Here is a 19,336-nt window from a genome sequence, read left to right as displayed (position 1 = left end):
CAGGAGGGGATTTAACAGGACAAAAGAATGTTGTCCTCTGGGAACAGGAGCTCTTGGCCCCAGTCCCTGGACCCTCCAGCAGAGCACCTTTCCTCATCCGGCTGTGATCCTCCCCTGATGAAGGGGCTCTGGTGACCAGGCAGTGATTGGATGGGCCCACAGGGCCAGGAGGAGGTCATTCCTTCAAGACTCAGGGAGAAAGAGGTGGTGTGGGATTGCAGGCTGGGCAAGGAGGCAGCTGAGAGCAAAGAGAGACCGGTGTGCAGGAGCGAAGGGGCAGGGGAGGGTTATAGAGGCAAAAAAACAGGGTGAGGGCAAGACAGAGAAAGAGGTGAGGCTCAAGCAAAGAACTGGGGAAACAGAAGGGAAAAAAAGGAGACGGGGGTGGGGGGAACAGCGGTATCTATCTATAGCTAGAGAGAGAGAGAGACTTGAGAGAGGTATAAACAGACGGACAGAGAGCGAGGTAAAAGGCACAGAGGGGGAAAACAGGAAGAAAGACTGCCCCCAAATTAGAGACTGGGGACATAGGACACAGGTCCAGGGTGCTGTTAGGCATGGAAGTGGAAGGGAGGAGTGAACAGGGTAAGCCAAGGAAGGGGCGAGTTTGCAGCAGCCTCTGGCTGGAGAGCTGCCCAGCCTCCAGGACTCAGACCTCCACGGTGGGTGAGTGAACCTCTGGGGGCTCCTGCTGAGGCGGTAGGAGTGGGGGCTCCATGCCCAGGCTCCACAGGGCAATCGTGTGACACAAGGAAGGTGAAGAGAAGAAATAAAACAACCCTACAATGTTAAAGCCATGGGAACCTAGAAAGCCTGGGCGACTCCTTCGGTTTACAGACTGGAGGGCGGAGGCCCTGGCATGGATGAGCTGCCGAACGGCTGACCTGGTGTGGCCAGAGGGGAAGCTGGACCTGTCTCCTCGCTCCTGACCTCAGCTTGCCCACTGCACTGCCTTCTCTGAAGGAGGGAGCTGGAGGGGCCAGGGTTTGGGATCTGAGGAGAGCGGGGACCAGTGGCTCAAGGTGAGCACTGGGTGGGGCCGTGCCCCTGAGTCCCCATGGGGATGGGGTGCCATGGCTCCAGACATCTCCTTTTCTCAGTGAGTGCCTTCCAGGTGTTTCTTTTCTCTCTGTTCTCTCTTCCCCGCTGGCTCTCAGACTAATTAGTGTGGGGGCTTAGGGAGCCTGTGGGAAGGACAGACAAGCCTTTCCCACGAGCTCAGGTTCCTGCAGCCTAGTGGCCCAGCCAGAGCCAGAATAAGGGAGAAGATGAGATGTACAGAGGGGAGGGTGTGTCTGAGCGGAAGAGGGGGAAGCGTTTTGTCTTCCCCATGAGGGGTGTGGGAGAATAGGAGCAGCATAAAGAAGGTTCGCTGAACGTGAGCCCTAAGACAGGGACCAGTGATGGGATCTCTGGGGACCAGAGACCTGGACAGTTGGTTGGGTGTCAGAGCAAATAGGAGAGCCACAGGATGAAACTCAGGAGGGCGGCTTGTGCACTCAGAACCATGAAACCCAGGGAGGGTGTGTTGCAGGGGGTGGACCTGGGAGACTGGGAGGGGTGGGATGCCCTGCAGAGGCCAAGCCGCCAGAGCTGAATGCCCAGGAGGAGTGGATCCCATGCAGAGAGGCAGCCTGGCTTAGGAGACTCCAGGTGAATCAGGGCCAAGGCTGAGCTGGGTCCAGCTCCTTATGAAAGCTGCAGGGTTTCTGTCTGGGGCGGTGTGTATGTGGACAGCATAGAGGCGCTGAGCAGATTGGGGGGAACAGCATCAGTGTTGGGAATGGGTGGTGGGTCCCCTGGGCAGCAATCTCTCCCTCCCCCCATCCTCAGACATGAGCACCCAGCACCACAGGAGCCTCTCTGGTGCGGCAGTGGAGACACCAAGGCTTTCCCCGCAAAGACAAAGAGGCCCCCTGCACTCCCGGCGCCGCCACCGCACCACCTTCAGCCCAGCGCAGCTGGAGCAGCTGGAGTCGGCCTTTGGGAGGAACCAGTACCCTGACGTTTGGGCCCGAGAAGACCTGGCCCGGGACACTGGTCTCAGTGAGGCCAGAATCCAGGTGATGGGTCCTGGGCAGAAGTGCGGTTTGGGTGCTGAGGAACTACTGGGACACACATTTTCACAGGCATTATAACCCTAACCTAAAATTCACCAAAATATAGCCTCACCCGACAGTCACCAGAACCTCCTCTGCATCGGGAGTGCCCCTGAGTGAACCCTAGTGCTAATCTAACTTGCATTTCAGCACCTACCCCCACCCTTAACAGTGATTGAATTCTAACAGAAACCAATCTTAACTCTACACCTATTAAGACATATAGACGTATAAACGTGTCCCTAACCATGGCCTCAAAACTCAATCAGACTGAGGCTCCCTCAGTTCTAACTGTGGAGCTCATCCATCTTAAGCAGAAACCCGACCCTAAATCCAACCCTGTCTACAATTAAACTTGTCCATTGTCTGAATGTCTAATAACCCTAGGGGAAATGTCCTATTCTCTGGGGAGGGAGAAATGCCCTTGTGTCATATTTATCTCTTTCTTGCTGTACACTTACACCTCTTCTCCAAAGTTACAGTAGGGCAAATGTAGATACAAGTTGGGGATAACAGTATGCATCTCACTTTGTCAGGAGATCTGGCGCAGACATGGCTCCTGGAGAGCATCGCTTCCTGTGGTGATGTGGGAGACATTCACGCCCTGTACCTATACCTTCTGCCATTGGGGCGGGGGTCGCCTATAACAGTGCCACCTAACTGAGAAGAGGGCTCTGACGTGGCTCTTCTCCCCCCTCCTCAGGTCTGGTTCCAGAACCGCAGAGCTAAGCAGAGGAAGCAAGAGCGGTCACTGCTTCAGTCGCTGGTCCATCTGTCTCCTGCTACCTTCTCTGGTTTCTTGCCCGAGTCCTCTGCTTGCCCCTACTCCTACTCAACACCATCTCCACCGGGGACCTGCTTTCCTCATCCCTACAATTATACTCTTCCCTGCCAGCCCTCCACAGGTGGTTCCTTTGCTCGACCCCACCAGTCTGAAGACTGGTGTCCCACTTTGCACCCAAACCCCGCTGGTCATCTTCCCTGTCCCCCACCCCCACCCATGCTTCCTCTCAGCCTTGAGCCACCAAAGTCCTGGAACTAAGGTCAAACAAGTACTGATCAGGTAATTAATTGCCCAGTCTCTGGCCTTCAGGAAACAGTGAACACTAGGTGGTTTCCTTTCCTTCTCAGTAATGTAGAAATATGGTGAGGGGCAGCTCAGAGAGTAGAAATTAAAAAACCGGAAGTCATGATAAAGGCTCACTGAGGTGACGGAGAGAATTGACAGAGGTGAGTCTTCTCGAGGATGCACATAAGCCTCAATGGAGGTGACTGGGGAAGAGTAGTTTTGATGGAAGCAATTGTTGCTGCTGGCAAACAGAAAGGGTTGAGGGAGATAGAGCTTGTGGGGCTTCATTCACTGAGATCACAATTTAAGATCTTCATTCCAGTTGTTGCTAGCTGATTTCAAGACAGCTTTTGATTTAAAAGCTACCTATACCTTCCTTCCCAATATTCCACCCTACACCCCAAAGCAATCACTAACTTTTCCTCATTCTATCCTAGAAATATCTGTTGAATTTATTCTTCCCTTCTCCATTCTAGCAGACACTGCTTTTGCTAGCTCAATGTTTTCTAATTCTCCTTGGTTTCCTTAGCTTCTGTATTTCCATTTCCAACAGACCTTGCAAATTCATTCATCAAAGAATGGCTCCCAAATGTCCTATAAAAATAAATAAGCTCTGATTCACTTGGCCTGTAAGAGACCTAACTTTTCAGCTGACTGCATGTTTTATTTTCTTATGAGTTCTTTCTTTAATTGGAATAAAGGAAGATTTCTTTGTGTGTGTACAGATACCATAAAGACTGTAAAGAGATCTATATGATCTAAGCCAGGCAGTTTCATTTATAGCACTGTTTTTTTTATGTAGTTACATGATGTGATGGTAGTGTTTTAAACTATGAAACCCCTGAGAGATTGTACCTCCTAGTTGAAGTCCTATATAATAAAAGGGTAATATGCAAATCGACCAAACATCAGAACGACAGGTCACTATGACATGCACTGACCACCAGGGAGCAGATACTCAACACAGGAGCTGCCCCCTGGTGGTCAGTGCACTCCCACAGGGTAAGAGCCACTCAGCTACAAGCCAGGCTGATGGCTGGCAAGGGTAGCAGCGGTGGTAGGAGCCTCTCCCGCCTCCATGGCAGCACTAAGGATGTCCAACTGTGGTGTACACAGCCCGCATGGAATGTACCACCATCCAACCACTTCCACAAGTGACACACTCAAAGGGAGCAGGCCTAAGCCATCAGTCAGACACCCCCCAAGGGCTCTTGGACTGCTAAAGGGCACAGGCCGGACTTAGGGGACACCCCCTCCTCCCCAGTGTAGGAATGTTGTGCACTGGGCCTCTAGTTTATAATAAATCATGCTTCAGAAAAATGAGAGGACTTCCAGGCAAGATGGAGGTGTAGGTAAATGTGCTATTCACCTCTTCCCACAACCACATCAAAATTACAACTAAACCACAGAACAACCATCATTCAGAACCACCTGAAATCTGGATGAATGGAAGTCCTACAATTAGGAAATTAAAGACACAGTCACATCCAGACTGGTAGGAAGGGCAGAGACAGAAACAGGCTGGTCCCACACCCATGTGTAGCAGATAAGAATAGGTCCCTGGCCAATGTAACTTAGTGGTTAGAGCATCAGCTGTGCACCAAAGGATCTTGGGTTCAATTCTGGATCAAAGGCAAGTACCTGAGTTGCAGCTTCAATGCCTGGCCCTGGTCAGAGCACATGCAGGAAGCAACCAATCAATGTATCTCACAGTGATGTTTCTCTCTTTCCACTTCCCTCCCCCATCTCTTTCACTCCCTCACTTCCACTCTTTCTAAAAGTCAATGGAAAAAAATATCCCTGGCTGAGGATTAACAACAACAACAACAAAAATTAAAAAAAAAAATGGGCCCAGCTCTTGTAGTGGTTGAGCATCAACCTATGAACCAGGAGATCATAGTTCAATTCTGAGTCAGAGCAAATGCCAGGTTGCTGGCTCCATCCCTAGTGGGGGGGGGGGGGGGGGGTAGGAGGCAGCCAATCAATGAGTCTCTCTCATCATTGATGTTTCTATCTCTCCCTCTCTCTTCCTCTCTAAAATCACTAAAAATATTATTTTTTAAAAATGGGAGGGATATCTTAGCCATGGAAGTGTCACCTGAGGAGCAAGGGAGTCCCAGCCCTACAACAGCCTCCCCAGTCCAGGGTCCCAGTACTAGAAAGGGAAGTCTCATAACTTCTAGATATAAAGTCCAGCAGGAAATCCCATGGGAACTAATTTTTACGCTATTTCTGTTTCTATCTGGTCGAGATACAGAGAATTTAGAGTGCCTACTTGCATGTTATTGTGCAAGAAAAGTTTGGTTTCTTTGAACAGAACCATCTTATTAGAATCAGCATTCTTTTTTTCTTTTCTTTTTTTAAATATATTTTATCGATTTTTTTACAGAGAAGAAGAGAGAGGGATAGAGAGTTAGAAACATTGATGAGGGAGACTCATCAATCAGCTGCCTCTTGCACACCCCCCACTGGGGATGTGCTCACAACCAAGGTACACGCCCCTGACTGGAGTCGAACCTGGGACCTTTCAGTCCTCAGGCTGATGCTCTATCCACTGAGCCAAACCGGTTTTGGCAGAATCAGCATTCTTATACTGTATCAGAAATATAGTCAGCAATCCTATATAATAAAAGGCTAATATGCACAGTGACCAAATGGAGGAATGACTGGTTGCTATGATGCGCACAGGAACTGCCCCCTGGTGGTCGGTGTGCACCCACAGGGGGAGCACCACTCAGCAGAAGTGGGGCTCATGGCTGGCAAGCGCAGTGGTAGTGGCAGGTGCCACTCCTGCCTCCATGCGCTAAGGATGTCTGACTGAGGACTGCAAGAGTGTGTGCAGGCTGGCTGAAGGACCCCTCAAGTGTGTGAATTTCATGCACTGGGCCTCTAGTATTGTAATAACTCTGTATGGTGCTAGGTACACTAGACTTATTTGGTAAAGTGTGTAATTGTCTAACCACAATGCTGTAACCTGAAACTAGTACAAAGTAATATTAAATGTCAACTGTAATTGAAAAAGAAAAAAAAAATAAAATAAAATAAAATAAAGTCCAGCAGGGATTATGCCCCAGTAAGACAAAGGGTTGCTGGAGTCCCAAGCAGTTCCTCTTAAAGGGCCCATGCATGGATTTATTCAGACTAACTTCCTCTGAGCTCCAGCACTGGGGCAAGAGCTTGAAAAGCACCAGAGACATATAGGGAGGAAATGAATTGTCAGGCATCAAGGCAAGACTGGGGTGTGGGGGGTACCTTTCTCACAGACAGAAGTGCTGGCAGAGACTTGTTCCTTTGCTGAGCCTTCCGTCCACAGAGCCAGCAGGCAGGAGCATATCTGAAACTCTATAAACTAAGCTCACATCATTGCCCTACCCTGGTGATTCCCTGAGGCCCTGTTCCACTCAACTTTAGGCCCACACAAAGCTGTTTCCAGTGACTTTACTATAGGAATGGCCTGTCTTGGCTCATGCTTCTGATTTTCCCAAAATCTCTCAAGTAAGCAGCATCTGGCCTCAGCAAGGCCTGTACCTCTCCCTAAGGGCCCCAGGTCTGATACTATAAGCAGCCAGCCTTGGTTCACAGCATGGCCTTGCCTGGGAACCTCCAATCCAACACAGGTAGCAGCCATCTGCAAATTGCTTTGTAGCTCATTCTGGGTGGCCCCAGGCAGAACACAGGCAATGGCTGACCTTGGCTTAAACTTCCTGAGAGGCCCCAGAGCCAGTGCACATAATAGTCAGCTTCAGATCACATTGAAGTAAAACCACACAACCACCTCCACAAGCAACACACTCAAGGGACACACTCAGTGGGCACCAGAGTCCTGCTAAAGTAAGCACTGTTCTATTGGGGGGTCACTGCATAGTTGCTGTTCCATCATGCTCAGAGATTGGTGTCAGTAGCCATAGCCAGTTCTTCCAACTTACTGGTCAGGTGGTAAATCTCTCCCATTTATAATACATGCCAACAGCAAATAAAGCTCAACTACAAGAGGAGGGTGTACACAGCCCACATGGGGTGCACACCTCAAGTGAACAGCTTGGGCCATTGGGGAGACTGAGCCACTGAACCCTACAGGTCACTTAGTATACTAGGCCACTCTACCAAGCCAGGGAGATATAGCAGCTCTACCTAATACAGACAGTCCTCAGGTTACGTCGGACTCAATGTATGTCTTTTCATGGTTACATCGCCATCTCCCATTTATTTATTTATTTTTTAAGTTCCACCATTTCAACGTATGTGCTTTATGTGTGTGTTTGTTTGTTTTATTTAACATGTGTGCTTTATGGTTTGTTTGTTTTTTATTTAACACAAGTAAATTAAAAGGATTGCTATCTTTCTTTTATTTTATTTTATTTTTTACTGTTTCACTTCGTTACTGCTGTGTATGTGCTCAATGTGAGTGACGTAGGTGCTTATATAGGTGGGTTCCTACTTAACAGTGAAAATCGCGTTATGTCCTGCCATAGGAACAGATCTCTGATGTAACCCAAGGACCTACTGTATATAGAAACAAACACAGGAAGACAGCCAAAATGAGGAGATAAAGAAACATGTCCAAAATTAAAGAACAGAATAAAAAATAAAAATAAAAAAAACTGAACAAAGTGGAGATAAGCAATCTACCAGGTGCAGAGTTCAAAACACTGCTTATAAGGATGTTCAATGAACTTAGAGGAAAATTAGAAGAATTTATGAGAACTTCAACAAAGAGATAGGAAGTGTAAAGATGAACCTAGAAACCAGAAAAAAAGAACCAGTCAGAAATAAAGACTACATTTACTGAAAAATACATTATAGGAATTAACAGTAGAGTAGATGAAGCAGAAGATCAAATCAGAGATCTGGAAGATAAGGCAGCAGAAAACATCCAAGCAAAACAGCAAAATATAAATGGGCATAATATAAGGAGCCTCTAGGACAGCTTCAAGCATACCAACATTCACATTGTGGGGGTGCCAGAAGAAGAGAGAAAACAGACAGCCAAGGGACATAGGAAAAAAATGCTCAATGTCAATAATTAACAGAGAGATGTAAATTAAAACTACAATTATCACCTCACACTTGCCAGAATGGCTACTATCAATAAATCAACAAACAACATGTGCCAGTGAGGATGTGGGGGAAAGGGAACCCTATTACACTGCTGGTAGGAATGCAGACTGGTGCAGCCAATGTGGAAAATAATATAGAATATCCTCAAAAAATTAAAAATGGACCTGCTATTTGATCTAGTGATCTCACTTCTGGGAATATATCCTAAGAATCCCAAAACACCAATTAGAAATAATACTAGTATAAGCACCCCTATGTTCACAGCAACATTATTTACAATAGCTAAGAATGAAAACAGCCCATGTGCCCATCAGTGGATGAGTGGATAAATAGGCCATGGTATATTAACAGCATGGAATATTATGTGGCAATCAAAAAGAAGCACCTCTTACCCTTTGCAACATCAAAGATGGACTTGGAGAGTATCATGCTAAGTGCACCGGGCCTCTGGTTGGTGTACAAAAATGCCATCAATTTCTGGATATTAATTTTGTATCCTACTACTTTGCAAATTCATTTATTAAACCTAGTAGTATATTGGATGAGTCTTTAGAGTTTTCTATGTGCAATATGTAACCTGCAAATAATGAGTTTTACTTCCTCTTTTCCAATTTCAATGTCTTTTATTTTTTCTTCCCATCTGATTACTGTGGCTAGGACTTCCAGTACTATGTTATATAATAAAAACCTAGGTGACATTACTCCCTCGTGCAATGCCCTTGCACAACATTGTCACAATGTGGCTGCCACAAGATGGCTGCCCTCACGTCATCATAAGATGGCTACCATAAGATGGTCACCACAAGATGGTCAGCAGAGGAGGGCAGTTGGGGTGACCAGGCTGGCAGGGGAGGGCAGTTGGGGGCAATAGGGCCAGCTGGGGAGGGCGGTTGGGGCAACATCAAGCTGGCAGGCAGAAGCAATTAGGGGCAATTAGGCAGATGAGCAGTTAGGAGCCAGCAGTCCTAAATTGGCAGTTGGACATTCCCTTGGGGTCCCAGATTGGAGGCTGGGTTGAGGGACACCTCCCATGCACGAATTTTGTGCATTAGGCCTCTAGTGTTAAATAAGAATGGTGAAAGGAGCCCTGGCCAGTATGGCTCAGTGTGTAGAGCATCAGCCTGCTCACCAAAGAGTCGTGGTTTGATTCCTGGTCAAGAACACTTGCCTAAGTTGCAGGTTAATTCCATGGTCCAGGTCAGTGTATTTGGGAGGTAACCAATTGAAATGTGTCTCACCTCAATGTTTCTCTCTCCCCCTGCCTCCCTTCTACTCTATCTAAAAGGAATGGAAAAATATCCTCAGGTGAGGGTTATAAAAAAAATATTTAAATTCTGTGCTTAAAGTACATGCTTTTAGTTTTTGCCGATTGAGTATGCTATTGGCTACAGATTTTTTTTTTCTTTTCTTTTTTTTTAATATATTTTATTGATTTTTTTACAGAGAGGAAGAGAGAGGGATAGAGAGTTAGAAACATCAATGAGAGAGAATCATCGATCAGCTGCCTCTTGCACACCCCCTATGGGGGATGTGTCTGCAACCAAGGTACATGCCCTTGACCGGAATCGAACCCAAGACCTTTCAGTCCGCAGGCCAACGCTCTATCCACTGAGCCAAACCGGTTTTGGCTTGGCTACAGATTTGTCATATATGGCCCTTATTATATTGAGGTATATTCACCTATTCCCACTTTGCTGAGAGTTTGTATCAATATTGGGTGATGGATTTTGTCGAATGCTTTATCTATATCTATTAATAAGATCATGTGATTTTTATCCTTCATTTTGTTTATGTGATATACCATGTTTATTGATTTGTGAATATTGTATTAACCTTGCATCCCCAGAATAAACTCCACTTGCTCCTGGTGTATGATCTTTTTAATGTATTGCTGGATCCAATTTGCTTGTATTTTGTTGAGGATTTTAGTATCTATGTCTACCAGGGATATTGGCCTATCATTTCCTTTCTTAGTAGTATCTATATCTGGTTTTGAAATTAGGATAATACTGGCCTCATGAAAAGAGCTTGGGAGTCTTCCTTTTCCTTGAATTTTTTTGAGTCATTTGAGGAAGATAGGTGTTAGTTCTTCCTTGAATGTTTTATAAATCCATCCAATCCAGCACTTTTGTTTGCTGGCAGTTGTTTTTATTTGTTTTGTTCCAATTTCATTAATTGTTATTGGCCTCTGCAGGTTTCCTGATTCTTCCTGATTGAGTATGGAAAATTGTATGCTTCCAATAATTTGTCCATTATGTCCAGGTTTGTTGGCATATACACTGAGTAACCGGATATTATGATCAACCCATCAGTATTTCATTGGGTCACACCTTTTGCCTTCAATACTGCGGCGATTCTTCTTGGCATTGACTCAATGTTTGAAAGGTGATGCGAGGAATCTGACACCATGCCTGATGAATAGCACTGTCCAGTTTTGTGAGATCTGATGGTTATGGAACCAGCTGCCTGATGGCTCTTTTAACTTTGTCCCACAAATGCTCAATTGGATTGAGATCTGGTGATTGTGGGGGCCACCTAATCAAGGAAGTCTCCCTCATGTTCTTAAAACCACTCCTGCACAATACAAGCACCGTGGCATGGCACATTGTCTTGTTGCAAGAAGCCATCTCCATTGGGATACACCATCAATATGATCAATGAAACTTTGGTATATTATGCTATTCAGATGTTGTTCCACATGAATAAAAGGGCCCAAATCATGCCAGGAAAACATGTCCCAAACCATAACACTTCCCCCACCAGCTTGAAGGGTTGTACTCATGCATGTGGGGTGCATGCTTTCCTGCTGTTTTCGAGAAATTCTCACTCTGCTATCCGCATGATGCAACTGGAAACGTAATTCATCTGACCACATGACTTTTTTCCAATGCTCAACTGTCCAATCTTTGTGTTCCTGTGCGAATTGGAGATTTGGTAACTGCAGATAGCAAAGGTGTTCAAACAGGCCTTCGGTTTCCATATCCCATATGATGCAGTATACAGCTAATTTGCCTACAAGTATCAGGTGGTCATAATAATCAGGCCACTCAGTATAGAGATTCATAATATTTTTTTAAATATATTTTATTGATTTTTTTTACAGAGAGAAAGGGAGAGGGATAGAGAGTTAGAAATATCGATTAGTTGCCTCTTGCACACGCCCTAATGGGAATGTGCCTGCAACCAGGGTACATGCCCTTGACCAGAATCAAATCTGGGACCCTTCAGTCCTCAGGCCGACGCTCTATCCACCGAGCCAAACTGGTTTCAACTCATAATATTTTCTTACAATCTGTATTTCTGTGGTGTCAGTTGTTACTTTGCCTCTTTCATTTCTGATTTTATTTATTTGGGTCCTCTTTCTTTGTTTCTTGATAAGTCTGGCTAAAGGTTCATCCATCTTGTTTATCTTTTTATGTATTTTTTTAAAATATATTTTATTGATTTTTCACAGAGAGGAAGAGAGAGGGATAGAGAGTTAGAAACATCGATGAGAGAGAATCATCGATCAGCTGCCTCTTGCACACCCCCTACTGGGGATGTGCCCGCAACCAAGGTACATGCCCTTGACCGGAATCGAACCCGGGACCTTTCAGTCCCCAGGCCAACGCTCTATCCACTGAGCCAAACCGGTCCCAGCTTATGTATTTTTTTTTAATATATATTTTATTGATTTTTTACAGAGAGGAAGAGAGAGGGATAGAGAGTTAGAAACATCGATGAGAGAGAGTCATTGATCAGCTGCCTCTTGCACACCCCTTACTGGAGATGTGCCCACAACCAAGGTACATGCCCTTGACCGGAATCGAACCTGGGACCTTTCAGTCCGCAGACCAACACTCTACCATTGAGCCAAATCAGTTTCAGTTTGTTTATCTTTTCAAAGAACCAGCTCTTTGTTTCATTGATCTTTTTTATTGAATTTTTTTATTCTCTATGTCATCTATTTCCACTCTGATCTTTATTATTTCCTTCCTTTTATTTACTCTGAGCTTTTCTTATTTGTTTTCTCATTATTTTACTTATATTAATAGATCATTTATTTGAGCTTTTTCTTGCTTCTTGAGGTAGACCGATAATGCTATGGACTTCCCTCTTAGGACTGTTTTCACTGTGTTACATATATTTTGGGTTGTTATGAATTCTTTTTTATATGTTTCCAGGAATTTTTTTATTTCTTCCTTGATCTCATTGTTTAATAACATGCTTTTCAGCCTCCAGGTGTTTGAATGTTGTTGTTGTTTTGTTTTGTTTTTTAATAAATCTTTATTGTTCAGATTATTACAAGTGTTCCTCATTTTCCCCTCTCCATTGCTCCCCTCCTCCAGGTTCCCACCCCACCCTCTGTCCTTTCCCCATCCCCCATTGTCCTCATCCATAGGTGCACAGTTTTTGTTCAGTCTCTTCCCACACCCCACACTCCCCTTTTCCCTGAGAATCATCAGTCCACTCCCTTTCTATGCCCCTGATTCTATTATATTCTCCAGTTAATATTGTTCATCAGATTTTTTTATTCCCTTGGGTTTTTTTTTTTAATATATTTTATTGATTTTGTACAGAGAGGAAGGGAGAGAGATAGAGAGTTAGAAACATCGATGAGAGAGAGTCATTGATCAGCTGCCTCTTGCACGCCCCCTACTGGGAATATGCCCGCAACCAAGGTACATGCCCTTGACCAGAATCAAACCTGGGACCTTTTAGTCCCCAAGCCGACCCTCTATCCACTGAGCCAAACCAGTCTTGGCCTATTCCCTTGGTTTTTAGATTCATTTGTTGATAGTTATGTATTTGTTGTTCATAATTTTTATCTTTATCTTCTTCTTCCTCTTCTTAAAGAATACCTTTCAGCATTTCATATAATTCTGGTTTGGCAGTGATTAACTCCTTTAGCTTTTTTTTATTTGTGAAGCTCTTTACCTGTCCTTCAATTCTGAATGATAGCTTTGCTGGGTAGAGTAATCTTGGTTGTAGGTTTTTGCTATTCATCACTTTGAATATTTATTGCCATTCCTGTCTAACCTGCATAGTTTCTGTTGAGAAATCAGCTGACAATCGTATGGGTGCTCCCTTATAGGTAACTAACTGCTTTTCTCTTGCTGCTTTTAATATTCTCTCTTTGTCTTTTGCTCTTGGAATTTTAATTATGATGTGTCTTGGTGTGGTCCTCTTTGGTTTCCTCTTGTTTGGGGTTCTATGTGCTTCCTGGATTTGTAAGTCTATTTCTTTCACCAGGTGGGGGGAGTTTTCTGTCACTATTTCTTCCAATAGCCTTTCAGTATCTTGCTCTCTTTCTTCTTCTGGCACACCCATAATTCTTGTGTTAGTAGACTTGAAGTTGTCCCAGAGGCTTCTTACACTATCTTCAACTTTTTGTATTCTATTTGCTTTTTGCTTTTCCAGAGGAGTGTTTTTTGCTTCTTGGTATTCCAAATCTTTGACTTGATTCTTGCAATCCTCTAGTCTGCTTTTAGGTCTCTGTATAATATTTTTTTATTTCAGTCAGTGAATGCTTAATTTCTAGTTGATCCCTTGTCACATCCTCAAGGATCTCATTTATTTTATCGGTCTTTTCTAGGAAATTCTTGAAGAACCTTATAACTGTGGTTTTGAACTCTATATCCATTCTTTTGCTTTCCTTCATTTGTGGCCTGCCTCTTTGTCTCTGTATTTCAGCTGCTTCTCTAGGTTGATGGAGTGGATTTGCGTGCTAGGTGTCCTAGCAGAGCCCAGTAGCTCAGCCTCCCCTGTTACCTGAGGTGGACATTCTTGGTGCAGCCCTTTGTGGGCTGTGTGTGCAGCTTGTTGTAGTTAAGCCTTGCTTGTTGTTGGTATTACTGGGGAGAGTTGGTCTCCAAGCCAATTGGCTGTGATGATCAGCAGTGTCTCAGCTAGGAGGGCTTCTGTGTTCAGCTTTGATGGGGCAGAGTCTCAGAGTGGCACAGACAAGCTTTGGTTTCCTGTCAGCCCGCCCTAAGAGGGCCCTATTCTTGGAGTCCCAGGGCAATGGCTTCTGGCCGCACACACCTCTGAGAGAAGGCTGCTCTAGAGTTTTGCCCACTGCCTGACAGTCCAATTTCTCCCTGACCAGAGCTGGATATTAGTGCAATAGGGAGGTTTTGTTTTCCTCCCAGACGAGAAAGCTAGCCGCACGTTAGCTGCCCGCCCTCTCCACTCACATGCGTGCACGAGTAAGCCAGCAGCATATTCAACCACCCGCGTGTTCCGCGCTCACGGATCTCCACACATCCACAGCTCCTGAGGCTCAGTGTCCTTTTCTCTTTTTTTCTAGTTAGTATAGCTTCCACTCAGCCAGCTTTCTGGTGGTTCTGGAAGATGTCCACTCTGTTTTCCAGTTGTAATTTTAAAATTGTTGTGGTAGGCTACATTTAGGTGTTTACCTTATGCTGCCATCTTGGTTTCTCCTTTTTTTTGTCTCTTTTCATTGGAGCAGGTAAGCCATTTACATTTAAGGTTATGATTGATACGTTTTTTCATTTTATTCTTTATGGATATCTCCTTCTTCTTCTGCTTCTGCTTATGCTTCTGCTTCTGTTTCTGCTTCTGCTTCAGCTTCCAATAATCCCTTTAGCATTTCTTACAATTCTGGTTTGGTGATAGATAATAAACTCCTTTGGCTTTTATGTGTGTGAGTGTCTAGGAAACTATTTTACCTTCAGTTTTGAATGATAGCCTTACTGCATATATTAGTCTTAATTTCAGATCTTTAATTTTCATTGCTTTGAATACTCATGCCATTCCCTTCTGGCTTGTAGTGTTTCAGCTTACAGTTTTATGGGAGCTCCCTTATAGGTAACTTTCTGTCTCTCTCTCACACTAGCCTTAAAATTCTCTCTTTGTCTTTAATGTTTGCCATTTTATTTTTTATTTTTTTAAATATATTTTATTGATTTTGTACAGAGAGGGAGAGAGATAGAAAGCTAGAAACATCGATGAGAGAGAGTCATCGATCAGCTGCCTCCTGCACACCCCCTACTGGGGATATGCCCGCAACCAAGGTACATGCCCTTGACCGGAATCGAACCTGGGTCCCTTCAGTCCCCAAGCCGACACTCTCTCCATTGAGCCAAACCGGTCCCAGCTAATGTTTGCCATTTTAATTATGATGTGTCTTACTGTGGTCTCTTTGTGTTGAACTTAATTGGGACTCTCTGTGCTTCCTGAACTTGAATGACTTTTTCCTTCACCAGGTTAGGGAAGATTTTTGTTATTATTTCTTCAAAGAGTTTTCTATCCCTTGTTCGCTTTCTTCTCCCTCTGATACCCTTATGACGTGAATGTTGTTCCATTTCATGTTGTCTCCAAGTTTCCTTATAGTCTCCTCAAGCTTTTTTTTTAATTTTTAATTGATTTCATAAAGGAAGGGAGAGTGGGGGAGAGAGATAGAAACATCAATGATGAGAGAGAATCTTGACAGGCTGTCTTCTGCACGCCCACTACTGGAAACTGAGCCCACAACCCAGAGCCAAACCAACTAGAGCTTTACTCATGCTTTTTAAGTGTTTTTTTTTTCTTTTTTGCTTCTCTATTTGATTGTTTTTATCTACCTTGTATTCCAATCACTTATTTAATCCTCTGTCTCATCAAGCCTGCTTTTTAATTCCTTCCAGTATAATTTTAAATATATTTTTATTTATTTCAGAGAGGAAAGGAGAGGAAGAGAATCATTAATTGGCTGTCTCTGACATGCCCCCAACTGGGAACTAAGCCCATAACCTAGGCATGGGCCCTGCCTGGGAATCAAAGTGTGACCTCCTGTTTCCTAGGTCAACACTTAACCACTAAGCCATGCTGGTCAGGCTCCAGTGTATTGTTGATGTCAATTATAATATTCTTCATTTCCAACTGGTTGTTATTTATGTACTTTGTCATGCTGATGTAGTTCTAAGTTCCATGCTGATGTAGTTGTATTTAAATTTCTTGAGCGTCCTTAGAACCATTATTCTGAATTCTATGTCTGTTAAATATTTTAGTTCCATATAATTTATTTCTTTTTTCTGGATATTCCTTCTTTTCATTCATTTGGGTGTTCTTTGTCTCCCCATTTTAGTTATCTTTTTGCATTTGTTGCTATGTATTAGATATAACTGCTATAACTCCCAGTCTTCATGTAGTGACCTTTAGTAGTAAATTTCCTTTGGGGCCCAGTGGTATGGTGTCCTTGAACTCTGATATGAATGCTCTAGGAGTATCATTTTGTGGGTTATTTGGGTTCTCCTGTTGTAATTGGGTATTAATTATTGTTGTCTCATTTATGTGTGGGCTCTCCTCTCAAGCAGCCTAACTGTGAGGCTCACCCTGACCACAATGTGCAAGCTGTTGCACAGGTGCTGACAAAACAAAGCAAAACAGGAAATAAATGAAAACATACAAAAGAACTCAAGAGCAACAGAAAAAAAAAGTAATTATTTTGTGGTTCTCTTTGGAAAGAGAACAAGAATAATAAGAAAAAGCAAATGATAATAAAAAGAGTACTAGAAATCTGATTTAGTGTGTCATTTAAGGTTGAAGTTTCCATATTGATTGTTTGTGGATAGAACATCAATATGAAAAATCAATATGCTCTCCTCTCCTCCTTGTCCTCCTGTTCTCTCCTCCACCTTGTCCTCCTGTTCTCTCCTCCTCCTTGTCCTCCTGTTCTCCTCTCCTCCTACTGGACTCCTGTTCGCCTCTCCTCCTTGTCCTCCTGTTCTCCTCTCCTCCTCCTTGTCCTCCTGTTCTCCTCTCCTCCTTGTCCTCCTGTTCTCCTCTCCTCCTCCTTGTCTTCCTGTTCGCCTCTCCTCCTTGTCCTCCTGTTCTCCTCTCCTCCTTGTCCTCCTGTTCTCCTCTCCTCCTTGTCCTCCTGTTCTCCTCTCCTCCTTGTCTTCCTGTTCTCTCTCCTCCTCGTCTTCCTGTTCTCTTCTCCTCCTCCTGTTCTCTTCTCCTCCTTGTTCTCCATTTCTCCTCTCTTGCTGTGCTGTTTGCATCTTGTTGTTTTCCTCATCCTCTTCTCCTTCATAACCTTTTGTCCTGTCCTCATCTGCCTATTGCCCTGGGGAGAAGGGGGGTTGCAATGTATGCAATGTATGAGAAGGTGGGCCTTGCTAAAAGAGGGGAGGGGCAGTCCCACAGTCAGCAGGTCCTCTCCACCCAGTGCCTTGTGATCATCCCCTAGAAAGAGCTGGACACAGATTCTCCCTCATTATTCTCTCATCTTCCAGTTGCCCATCCTGTGCCACCACTTTGGGAAGCCATGTGGGCTGCATCACAAGGGCAGCCAAGTAGAAACATTGTTTGTAGTCAGAGGAGGATTTCCTGGCTTGGGGACAGTGGAGGAGGGCTTCCCACAGATTCTGAGTCCTCTGTGCCTCCTGTCTCCTGCTGCCCTCTCAGAGGCAACACTGAGGTGAGGTGGGGAGAGGATAAGCTTTCTCCAGCCAGGGAGCACTAACCTCAGACTTGCCCTTCAGCGTGGAGCTGCCTCTGCTAAGAGGCTTCAAGCTTGGAAAGGTTGTTGCCAGTCCCAGCCATGTTCTTTGCTGGGACTGACTTCTCGGCGTAAGCAAAGCCAGTGACTTCCAATCCTCTGTGGCCAGGACCCTTGTCCACTTACACACCCTTCTCTTCTTCCACCCACCTTGAGCATCCCTCCTGCCTGTGGACCTGGACCAGCTTTAGTATTTCTTCTCTTGCCTCATCCTTCTCGGGTGGGCTAAGCAGACCCTGGGAGAGAGGGCAAGGGCTCAACCCAGAGCACTATCATTTCCTGCTGCTCATGGGCAATAGCAGCCAGCACTCCCACACAGGAGAACACTATGCTCCCTGGAGCCAGGGGACATCACTCAGGACAAACGTGTCCTGTTTGCCATCTTTCATACTTCCTCCTCCTTGCAAAGGCCTCAGGCCAGACCAGTGAAGACCTTAGCCAAGGAGCCTGTTTTTTGGCAGGTGACACCTGAGAGAGATTGTGAAAAATGAGAATTAATAGCTCCCATAAGAACTAAGGTCTCAGGTGAAACTATAGAAGGATTTAGCCTTTGGTTCTTCATGGGGAGCACTGGGGGAGAATCCCAGTGGAGATCAGGGAGAATGGGGCCAGGGGTGGGAAAGAATTTGGCCAATGTCCCTAGAACACTATCAAGCACTTGGGACAAGACTTCCCCATGAATTTTCAAATAAGAGAAATTGCCCAGCTGAAAACTTGTCTTGAACATGGGGTTCCCTGGTCAGAATTGGGGGGGTAGGGGGGCTTGGGTTTCCCCAATGATGTAGGAAGCCAAGCTTTCTGCACACCCTGGAGCCCTTGTCCACTTACACACCCCTCTCTTCTTCCACCCACCTTGAGCATCCCTCCTGCCTGTGGACCTGGAACAGCTTTAGTATTTCTTCTCTTGCCTCATCCTTCTCGGGTGGGCTGGCCAACCTAGGCCTCCACTCCAGGCTATAAAGTTTCAATTATAGAAGATAAATAAATCCCAACAAAAATGGCAGCAGCCACGGAGTTGGAGAGAGCAGGAGGCTAGGGTTGCCCCTGGTGATGGAGGAAGCCAAGCTTCTGCAGCCCTGGCCTGCTTTGGCGTCTGCTTAAGGCTACAAAGTTTCAATTATAGAAGATAAATAAATCCCAGATACCAAGGCCTCTGCTTGGGTCTCACGAGGGTGTGGCTGCCCTGCAAACCACCACAGGCCCATGGCCCAGGCTGCTCCATACCCCAAGGGAACCCTCACCCTGATCCAGGACACCCTTCAGGGCAAACCAGCTGGCCCCCACCCATGCACCAAGCCTCTATCCTGGATTGTGAGTGGGATGCCTGACTGCCCGTCTAGGCCTGATCCCACTGGGCATCCCTAGAGGGGTCCCAGATTGGAGAGGGTGCAGGCTGGGCTGAGGAACACCCCCCAACCCGTGTACGAATTTTGTACACCGGGTCTCTAGTATTTCATAATTACCAACATGATTGTTTTTCTTTCACACTTGATTTTCTCCTTCTGAGGACCAGCAGAGGGTGACTGCAGAGAATCCGCCAGAGACAGGCCTGAGCGAGGACGGGGCGGGGCGGGGCGGGGCGGGGGCGGGACCAGAGCAGGGCGGGGCCGGGCGGGCGGGGGTACG

General features: G+C 45.4%; 1 protein-coding gene across 1 annotated transcript; it reads left to right on the top strand.

Annotated features, from left to right (window-relative positions):
• Positions 1-557: 557 nt before the first annotated feature.
• Positions 558-3,141, top strand: PROP1 (PROP paired-like homeobox 1). Its single transcript, XM_036450471.1, has 3 exons — positions 558-666; positions 1,834-2,063; positions 2,803-3,141. The coding sequence occupies exons 1-3, from the start codon at positions 558-560 to the stop codon at positions 3,139-3,141; spliced, it is 678 nt and encodes a 225-aa protein (XP_036306364.1).
• The last annotated feature ends 16,195 nt before the right edge of the window (positions 3,142-19,336 follow it).

This window comes from Pipistrellus kuhlii, unplaced genomic scaffold (assembly GCF_014108245.1).
Source record: "Pipistrellus kuhlii isolate mPipKuh1 unplaced genomic scaffold, mPipKuh1.p scaffold_m20_p_21, whole genome shotgun sequence".
Taxonomy (NCBI): Eukaryota; Metazoa; Chordata; class Mammalia; order Chiroptera; family Vespertilionidae; genus Pipistrellus; species Pipistrellus kuhlii.
This window is presented reverse-complemented; position numbering and strand designations above follow the sequence as displayed.